Source organism: Pangasianodon hypophthalmus, chromosome 16, assembly GCF_027358585.1.
Source record: "Pangasianodon hypophthalmus isolate fPanHyp1 chromosome 16, fPanHyp1.pri, whole genome shotgun sequence".
NCBI lineage: Eukaryota > Metazoa > Chordata > Actinopteri > Siluriformes > Pangasiidae > Pangasianodon > Pangasianodon hypophthalmus.
In genome coordinates this window covers 22,999,090-23,010,195 of record NC_069725.1, presented here as the reverse complement: position 1 = coordinate 23,010,195, position 11,106 = coordinate 22,999,090, and the positions used below count along the sequence as shown (strand labels likewise).

General features: G+C 37.3%; 1 protein-coding gene across 3 annotated transcripts in view; it reads right to left on the bottom strand.

Annotated features, from left to right (window-relative positions):
• Positions 1–9,141: 9,141 nt before the first annotated feature.
• The window catches only part of scube3 (signal peptide, CUB domain, EGF-like 3), a 92,433-nt gene continuing 90,468 nt past the window's right edge, over positions 9,142–11,106 (bottom strand). For all 3 annotated transcript variants that reach the window (XM_053240739.1, XM_026920077.3, XM_026920078.3), the window contains 2 exons: positions 10,837–10,916; positions 9,142–10,620 (listed from right to left, as the gene is read on the bottom strand). In XM_053240739.1, the coding sequence (XP_053096714.1) occupies positions 10,468–10,620; positions 10,837–10,916 (233 nt within the window). In that variant the 3' untranslated portion in view covers positions 9,142–10,467. The remainder of the gene's footprint in view (positions 10,621–10,836; positions 10,917–11,106) is intronic.

The window sequence follows — 11,106 nt, the reverse complement described above, 5'->3', positions numbered from 1 at the left end:
AACCCTTTTGAAAGAAAAAAAATCCCTTTTCCTCCAGATCTAGCTGCACTGTGATGAAAATGGTGACAAAGAAAAGCCTATGCCTCTCTAACATGGAGGGCAAAACTTGTTAGATTTCTGGGGTCCTAGGTGGTGCAAGTGTGCAAAGTTTCACCCTAATGTTGGGTGGTCATGAGGGAAGAAAATGGTTTATACAGTACCTTCCTTCACAAACAAATACAATATATAATGAATATAATCTAGTAACTGATAAAATACTTTAATTTACTTTAATTACCTTTTTAATGTTTAACATTTAAGAATGTGTATATATTCATAGCCACTTTAATAGGAACAAATGTTTATTTTTATTTGTGTTTTTGTGGTGGTCTTTAAATGGAGTATTGGTGTACAGGAATTAATACACAGTGCAGGTTACTTTTCCTTGATAACAAGAAAAGATGTAGAATTTTTTTTTTTTTTTTTTTAGAGAAATGGGGTGTTTTTTTTGACAAAAATTGTGGATAAAATAATTGTGAAACTAACTGAGTCAGTAAGGGGGTAATCTGATAAAAATGGTGGCGGTAACGGATCACCTGAGGCCTGTAGAATAATAATAAGCGCGCACGGGCAAGTGTGTAACTTGCTGGCTTTTCTTCGCCAAATTTTACCACCTCAGATCACTGTAATTTGGAATAAATAATTTCCAAAATGTACAAATAACCTTGAAAATATGCAGAACATTATAAAAAAATTGTTTAAGCCTTGGCCTCAGCATAAGTGTATTATGTGGCTGAAAATATTTTTTGAAAGACTGGAATTGAACTCCACTCTGGACTGTAATTGTTTGGATGGTCCTTGTGTCAGTCATTTTATAGACACTGCCCAACGCCCCTTCAGGCCGCCCCCAATCCCCCTCAGGAATGATGGAAAAGAAACATGGCTGAATCCTGTAAGCTCCCAGTGCTGCCAGATAATTCGTGTTAACGAAAGTCATGCTGTTCTTCTGAAAAAAAAAAAAAAAAAAGCATGAAACAGCATGAAATACAATAACACCAGGAAAAATACTGGCAGTACTTTTTTCAGAAGCTGAAAAAGCACTGCGCATACTCCAGAGAGACAAAGTGTGAGAAACAACATGGCAGCTCTCTGCTGCTAGTTTTCCAGCCATAACAACAATACCAAGCAACAGAAAATACACACTTTACTGTACATCGTCAAAAGGCTGACCTGTCCTCTCTGACAACCTGGAATCACTGGAGGAATACATCAACCACTATTACTTCACCTACGTCAATATGAACAAAGAAAAAGTGGATGACAAAGCCAAAGGCAAACACGCCACAACACCTACCTACAAGCGTCTACGTCCATCCATCTCACTGAGAGAAACCAAAGATCATCAAATTTCACCATGCTGCACAGAGGTTAGTGACATTTTACGCTCCACCAACAGTAAACTCTGAAGACTTGATGCAAGACTTTCTCTAGTCGAAGCAAAGAGAATTCCAGGCAATACACGAAAGCCTGGAGTGGTACTATAACTTGTAGGGCTGAATGGCAGAGAGGGCGAAAGCTAAATGCTTTAATGCTAACGGCAGCCACCCGGCACACCGGCGACACAGAGCTCTGATTAGAGCTGCTAGAGTACCTGTGGAACATAAGTCATCCAGGATATGGAAATCTAATCGTCATTAATAGTAATGAGCCAAATGTACATCAGAGTTCTCTCCTACAATAAGATACGATCAGATGTAAGATATATACAATCTAGTACCCTGACTTAGCAGTTTAAACCTGAGATTAGTAGCTGCTCAAGATGTGAGTTTTAATCTCTCTGATTAATGCTTTTGGGTTTTTTAATTTGAAATATGTTTGCTTACGACTTCTCAAAACTGTTTAGTGTCATTTTTTGAGCTATTTTCTACAAGGAGAGCCTGTTAGGGAATGCCTGGTTAATGAATGTAGGTAAGAATGAGGTTCAATACTCAATAAAGAATTTGTAAGAATTTCAGTTCTTTCACACAGTTAACCATGCAGTCGCCTGTGAAATGCTGTTTCAGGCATGTCACATCAAAAACCCTAGATTTTGTTTAATACCTTTCCTTCTTTCATGTTGGATAATAGCATCGTTGCAGAGCACTTTAATGGCGATGCAGTTGCTTTTACTGTTGTCTTTCAGTGTGCTGGAAAATGAACTAGAACTAAAAGTTCTAAAAGGTTCTGCATTAGCCACTACTTACTTTTGAGTATGCAGTGAATAAAACACTCATCCATGAATTCCCCAAATCCTCTGTTTTTTTTCTACCTCTCCTCCAAATTTTGTCCAATCTTCACCAAATTTGGGTCACATCATCTTTACACCTGACTAAACAATGCTGCAGCAATGCCACCCTGCTGCCCATTTGTTCATCTAGACCTTTCCTCCTACAGTCAGAGAATTCCACCACTGTCCGTGGTCACAACATAAACATCATGAGCGAAACACAAATCACTCTGGAATTCCTTTGCCTAAAGTTATGGCTCTGCTTTCCTGTGATTGCTTAGGCAACGATTGTAGCGTGTCTGTGAATGTGTTGAAAATTGGTAGGCGTCTTCTTTGGTGAACCTCAAAGCAGCTAGTAACGTCAAATCAAATTGTCCGACTCTTACAAAAATTGACACGATCGTACACACTGTCAAAACGAGGCTGTGTACCAAATCTTTTAAGAATCGGCCACAAGGTGGCACTATAATAAGAAAATATGCATTTTTGCTAATAACTCTGCATCTGTGCATGCTAGCATACAATTCTTGCTTCCTATGAATCCTTGCATCAAGCGCTACAAAATATGTATCTCGTTTTTATTTTTATATATAAAATGTATCTGCGATTCTAATTTTCTGAAAAACCTACTTTTTTGAACTCTTTTTTTGTCTGATTCACATAAAATGAGGTATGCACCATCTCGAGATACTCAAAAGTTAACAAAGGAGCTTTGATTCATATAATCGTTGTGGAGGTGTAGGCCCATACATTTGTGGGTATGGCAAATAATAACTAATTGGCTTATAACTTGTGAACACAATGTCCAAACTTCATGAAATTTGGTACACCTGGACAACAGGACAGTCTGAGAAAACCTGCCAAATTTCATGAATTTCTGATGTTTGGGGGACTAACAGCAAATTCTAAATGATCAGCCATTTACCTCAATGTGAGTGAAGGACGTTGGCTGTAATACTAATGTTGCCCACAAGAGGGAGCCACAGGATAATAAATCTTTTTAAGTCTAATCTTTTTCCATCTGTTTCCATCAATTTGAATGGCTGAATAATTCAACATATAATAGAAAAATGCATAGAAATTAGATTAAATGCATAGAACCATATATCGAACAATATCTCCTGAGTTTTATAAAATAAGTTAGCAGTCATGATTAAATAAAAGTAGGCATCAAGACAGTATTGAAAAGACAATATTATTGTACCTTTAATATAATATATAGATAAATATTTGTGTAGACACATTTATTTATTGTGTTAATAGCAATAATAAAATGAACACTTATGTGCTGAGGTACAAGCATAAAAGTGTTCATACAGAGACACCATTTTCACATAACCCATGTAATTCTTGTCACACCTCCACCAGACCTTCAGCATCCTCCCACTTTCTGCTCCCTCTCTCTGGACTACTAACCATACACACCTGCCATCAGTTATCCTGTTCATCAAGACCTCCAAAAATAATCACCTCGCACTCACCTCTTTGTCTAGTTGTTATTATTGTTATTGTTATTATTATTAGTTATAGTAGTAGTAGTAGTAGTATTCTGCCCTAAAAACTGACATGACCACATCACCCCTTATCACATCTCTGTCAGGTTAGTGCATAAAGGGCGCTGAACTACAGTACCCATCAGCCACTGCATGTCACATGACCACACCACATGGTCCACTCTTCATTCACACTTGTTTCTTGTTTCACCCAAATGAGCACCACTATTTAAGATCAAGTTGTTCTGCGTCTGTTTGTCAAGCTTCTGTTGCTGTTGTGACCTTGCCTGCATTAGTCTTGCTCACAGTCTATATGTTTTGTTGTTTTGTTGTTTTGTGTTTGCTCACCACTGTAGTTGCTTATTTTACACTGTGCACAATAAAATCTGCACTTGCATCCACCTTTGCCTCCTTTACATGGCAAGAAGCAACAAACAGAAAAGATGAAAATACTTATTTTAAAACAAACTAATACCACTCCACACACAGTTGCCTGCTGTCACTATTTTTATTATAATTAATTTATGATGTATGATGACTTTTAACCATTTTACAATATATTCAAATGGTTTTTAACAATTTTTAATAATTTCCCTGCAAGAAAATCCAACTAAAAAAACTAATAGGGAGACCTTATAAGTAGGCCTACACTAGTGAGCCATGCATGCACAGGATATAACTATCTCAAAGCTTTGTCAACCAGTGGCATGACTTTGGGGCAGGACTACCTGTAATAAACTGAGATTTTAGTGGTGTGCAATAAAGACTATATAGTAAATGTTACATATTTAATTATATAAGTAATTATATAAATAATTATATAAATAAAAATAATATATATTTGTAATTATATAAGAAATTTATCTATCTATCTATCCCGCGTGAACATTTACTGAACAGCGACCGATGATCCGGTGAAATCACAACAGAAATGCAAACAAATGCTGATACACATCCACTGTCGTACAGCTCTAATTGTGCTTTAATTTAAAAAAAAAAAAACACTGAGAAGAACATAAAATTACGGATGTTATTAAAGCAAGATATGTAATTAGATATATAGTTATATAGTATATAAATTAAAACACAGAGGTACTATGACCAGGGATTTGGTGGCTCTGTGGTAAACGCCTTGACTTTTGGCTTGCAGTTGCTGGTTTGAATCCAGCTCATGCCTGCACTTGATACGTTGAGTTGAAATTATAGGCTTTTGTGACGCAAAACATAGAAACCAAGATGGTGTGTGACATCACTCTTTCAATTCTGTGCCATTTACTTAGTTATATAAAGGTGAAAAGGTCTATAAAAGAGGCTGTGTGTATGAGTTCCTGTGGCTCATGTGGATGTGCGTCACCTCTGGGTGGAGAGGTTGCTGGTTCGAATCCCAGCCAGGACTCCAGGATTTGAATGTGACTGGTTCAGGAATCAGTAGAAGGTGCAGGATGGCTGGAGGGTGTGTACTGGTGGTGGTAACATCCGGGCAGCTGCCCCCCCCTAGGTCAAGGCTGGAGTAGGAAGGGGTTATACCGCTTGCAGAGTGAGTGTCAACTTAGTTTTTACAGGGATCCTAGATTATGCAAAACTAAGTCGACACTCACTCTGCAAGCGGTATAACCCCTTCCTACTCCAGCCTTGACCTAGGGGGGGCAGCTGCCCGGATGTTACCCCCCCACCAGTACACACCCTGCACCTGCTCCATCTCTCATCCTGCCATTGATTCCCGAACCATTTACATTCACATCCTGGAGTCCTGGCTGGGATTCGAACCAGCAACCTCCCCACCCAGAGGTGATGCTCATCCACATGAGCCACAGGATCTCACACACCCAGCCTCTTTTATAGACCTTTTCACCTTCATATAAGTCACCGTCAAATAGCTAAGTAAACGGCACAAAAAACTGCCCATTTAACTCCACCCAGCAAACCAAGAAGAGGGACAAGTGGGATTTGAACTAGAAATCTTTAATACCTAAGGCAAGGTTTTTACCACAAAGCCACCAAATCCCAACACAGACACAGTGGTGTCATAGCGCCTTTATGTTTTAAAAATGACACACATGAAAAACCCCACAAAACATTTTTGTCTCTTGCTTCATCCATATATCCATTGTATATACAATATATATGTTCATCTCCATCAGTAAACAGCTGATAACAAAATAGACTTCATGCATAAACTGTAATGAATTTCCTAGTTACACAATCGCACTATTTGACCATGTAATGAACAGTCATAGAAGGGATTTATTTATAATGGCACTATCCGGTGTCACTCAGATGAGGATGGGTTCCCTTTTGAGACTGGTTCCTCTCAAGGTTTCTTCCTCATGTCTTCTCAGCGAGTTTTTCCTCACCACTGTCACCTCTGGTTCGCTCATTAGGGATAAATTCACATATTTAAAATTTATATCCTGAGTTTATATATTTCTGTAAAGCTGCTTTGTGACAATGTCCACTGTTAAATGCACTATACAGATTGAACTGAATTGAACTGAATATATATAGTGTTTGTTTTATATTTTAAATAAAAGTCTTATGTGAGTATTATGTGTATTATCTAAATAAGGCCTAGAAACAAAGATGCTACAGAAGAAAGATGCTATAAAAATGACAGAAAAATTGAAAATTAAGTTTTGAGTTTTGTTTCATACTTATTTATTTTTAAATTAAGCATTACGTTGGTAGCTGAAGGATTACAGTAATTGTAAAATGGCAGCTATGAGATCAGCCTTATAAACTCTGCAGTTTGACTGGAGCAAAGAGAAGCATATTTTAATTTTGTGAAATATTATTACTTTATGTTATTATCAGGTATCAAACAACTTCTGTATCATTTTCAACAGAATCATGGACCTAGTTCACTTATAAATGTTAAATGTCATAACCATTTATGATTGCACCAAGTTACTGAACTTTATCAGAATAGAAATGTAGCGACACCATGAACAGTCACCTGTAATATCTTCTCCTTCTCTCCTTTTTTTTGGAAATTCCTGCTCTGGAAGATTAAATTCCCATATCTCACAAGTCTGAGTTTAATGATTGACCTGAGTGTAGGTTGTGTTTAATAAGCAGAGAGAATGTCCAGGTAAAGCTGGGGTTATTTAATGACTGATGTATAGGAAAGAATGTCAGGGATCTCAGCAGTAAAGATGGAGAGAACCGTGTTGTGCTTGCTCGTCATGCTTCTGCTGAGCTTGTAACCCACACACAGGTCCTGTAATTAACACACACCTGCAGATCATTACAACTAACACTCAGTTAATAGCCTATTAATTATAAGATTTCACAGCTTACATTTTGTATACATCTATTCTCTTTGTATTTTGAGTGCTACACAAATAGGTTTCTCATTATCAGGGGACCAAGCACCAAAGTTGCATAGGTACCCTATTCTTCTTCTTCTTCTGGCTAGGGTGTCTATGGCAGGCCATAGAACTGTCTGCTAAAAAGTTGTGAAATTTGGCACACTGATTGGGGAGGATCTAAGCGACATTCTGACCAAATTTGGGCCAAGTGCTATCAACACTCTAGCGCCACCATCGGGTCAAATTTGGGCCTAATTTGGAAGTACATTTATGGTCATAACTTTTGAAACATGTGTCCAAAATTTAAAAGCCAGGCATCCCGGGAACTTTGCTTTTTATCATCATCTTTCAATGTTTTAGCTTTTACACTTTTTTCTTAAGATATCCTTCACAGAGGAAGTTGGCTGAAAGAGACCACAGCAGTAAGGACTCATCTGGGAAACAACTTTAAACAAAAATAATATTACTAAAATACTTATTCAACTATTCGAGAATTACTTATTCACGTCTTTGCAGGAACGTAAGATTTCTTGTTTCTGAAATCATATTTTCATATCAAATCTCTTATCCCTGTTTTTATATTGTTACAGTAACTGCGTGTTGGACTCGGAGCAGCACAACCTTATTTGGTAAATAGGCTTGGAGGATTTCCATGTTCAAAAACAGCGTCCTCATGCTTGGGTATTATGACATAACCAATTATCAGAGTCACGTAAGTGCACTTTTAAGATATTCGTTTACATTATACATTCTTATAATTGTGTCCGTTTTATTTCTGAGGTTATTTGCCAAAAGAAGACAAAGACTGTTTGTACGAACACCAATTCCTTTCATTTAAAAAGACAATACAAAATCCAGACATTTTTACATGAGCATAAACAATTTCAAGTGCAAATACCATTACCCACTCCATGCAACACCGTGGCCAAGTCGTTTCTCAAAGGAAATTAACCAAAAATAAAATAAAATAAAAATAATTCTTCAGAAAGCCAGTAAAAAAAAGAAAATTCTCACAGAGGGTAAATTATAATAATGACAGTTTTGCATTTACTTTTCTGAACATTCAATAAAGCTGGCTAATTTGCCATAACATTTTTTCATTTTTATTTATTTTAACAAATGACCTTTTTCCCTTTTCCTCCAGATCCAGCTGCACTGAGACGAACCTTTCGCAGGAAGGCTATATAAACACATCTAACTTTACATTTTGTACCAGGGAGAAGAATAAGAAGCCTACACCTGCTTTAAAAAGGTGAGCACAACAAAAAAGATTTCTGGGTTCCTAAGTGGTGCGTCTAACATTTCACTCTAATATTGGGTAGTTATGAGGGGGGGAAAAAGGTTTTGTTATATACCTTCCTTCTCAAATAAAGGCTCGAGAAAGATACACTGAATTGGTAGTTTATTTGGTATAATGAATAAACTGCAAACTCGGTGCAATTTTTTTTAAAACTAATTTTGGCAGAATTAATGTATTAAGTAATAATTCATTGCACGTCTGGGCTGGTCTTTGGAAGAGAAACTGGGGCAAAAAATAATTTTCTTTGTAATATAAACATTATAAAAAAGTATTTTATAAAAACAAACAAAAAATTCTAAAATCTTTTCTCTTTACACACCAGTTCAAACTAAAAGATCAATCCTTTTGGAGGTTTTTAACGGCTGGATCGAGTTTCTATTCAGGAGGGCGCAATAAAAGATTCATCCCTTAACACATTAAGGGATGTTATTAATACAAGACTGTTATTTGGGATCGGCTTTAGCTCTTAGACTTGACATTAGTCTACGTTCATTTAATATTTACAATATACATTAAAACAAACTAAAAAAAATCCTACCATGGAGAGACGTGACCTGGTGTTATCAAGTGTGTTCGGCTTTCTTTCCCCCTCTCTCCATTTAACCGACGGGAACATTACACATTCGTAAGGCACACACAATGTGTTTGGAGTTTGTGTATGATAAGTGTAGGCAGCCACAGGCATACACTAAACTGCGTCATACATTATGATGATGTGTATGTGTCATAACCACACTGTGAGTATTGAGCATTTGAGTGGGCAATCTGACACACAAGCTTTGTGTTTATATTGTAAAAAAAAAAAAAAAAAAGTAGTGTGCACTACATCTTCACAGTGGAGCTTTTCAGATTCGGAAATCAACAAGCATGACTATGCCCTACTCCCTGTGAAGGCCACACCCTCCAGTGAGAACTCTTAAGGGGTCAAAAGTAACGGCCAGCGAGAATGCACTTCCAATCATCTGTAGCCTAATGGTAGCTAAATTATGTACAGGTCTGTGGAAAAAAAAAAATTTACAGGTGGAATTTCCCTTTGAGGGCTTTCGGGGAGGAAAGGTCGAAAGGCTTGAATTTAGTGTAGCAGGTTTAAAGTGACTTTTTTTTTAATCGAAGAAGCAGCAATCGCATGTCCTGCAAAAAAAAAAAAAAAAAAAAAAAAAAAAAACGCATCTCAGCCTCGTTCTCTGCAGAACTGCTCACTAAACACTGTTTCTCACCGCAACTCTTCCGTTTCAGTCTCGTAATAATGCACTACGTGTTCTACGCCTCGTTAAATTAACTCCAATATATGGTCGTAAACGAATATGAAACCGAAAACTAGTAATACAACGTCGACAGACAGGAATGTACTGTTTTAACAGCGTGGCAGGAAGACTAAAGATGCTCTAAGAGCTGAACTATGATGACACGGAACGTATGATATGAAGTAAAGGGGGATGAGAGCATGGAAAAGACAGAAATACAATGGATATACAAACGCTATAGCGAGGTGCTACAGAAAACTGCGAAGTAAATCAGAAGCTCACATCTTGCTTATTGACAAAATGACGCACCTTCTGTCAACTTTGCAACTCTACCCAAATGTGCGATATCCCAGTGAGCGCACAGATGCTTAAACTGCATGAGACAGACATTCAGAATGCATTTTAGGGATTGTTCTGGTCACATACAAGATGTCAAACTTCATGTGGACCAAAAAAAAGGCCTTATTTAGGGGCCAGATCAAGGCATGACACTTAAAATCAGCCCACAGGAAAAAAAACTGTCCCAATAATTATGGTGCTCACTGGAATATTACACCTTCTACATTGTATATTCTGATATATTCCAGACAAACATCAACACAATACAGAATGGTGATGAAGACAGGACCTAAAAGCGCAAAAAACCCTCATATGCTGCAAATGTATGATGCAATTATTCACCTAATCGCCCTCTTCTTATCAGAAAGGATTGATAAAAATAAACAGCACAGAAATTCAAAACCAAATGTGCATAGTGAAGCGAGTAAAAGTCAAAAGCCTGGTTGGATTTTTTTAAACAAAGCGTGTGCTGAATCCTTTAGACTGAAGCCTGCTGTCAGAGTCGGCCGGAGTGCGTAAAGCCTCTGAGCGTTAGCGGCTACTTGTACGGTCGAAGGAAGGCCGAGACTTTGCTGCTGATAAGCCGGATGAAGGAGCGCGGCAGCATCTCGTTGGAATCCCGAGCCGTGTACTTGTAGTAGTTATTCGGGTGCGCCAGGACGTCAAAGAGCGTCTTGATTAATTTTTTGTCCTGATGAGAGACACAGTGTGGAGATGATTTAATGTATAAAAAGTTAGGCCACGTGAACCATGTGATCCGTTAGGACAAGAATAAAATACCAATAATCTTCATTGTAACTATGTTGTTTGCAAATGCGAATTACATCATGAGCTATTCAAACTATGGACAATGAAATCTGGATATAATGCTACTTAAAGTTACTGTTTTTGTTTATCTTTATCTAACCTTCAGGATTTCTTGATGGTTTTCTGAAGCGTAAAGTCTTCCGTCTCTCACGATGTCTTCCACCAGCTGCTCATAGTCCTCTGAAAAACACAATATCTCTAATTAGAAAATGAGAAATTTCAGAATAACACATTTTTAGCACATTATTATTTAAATAATTTTGGAAAAAATGTGATCTAATGCACTAAGCATTATTATACTTATATATATATATATAAAATTACACAACCTGCAAAAAAAAAACACCCCATAAAAGCCAAGTTCTTATCC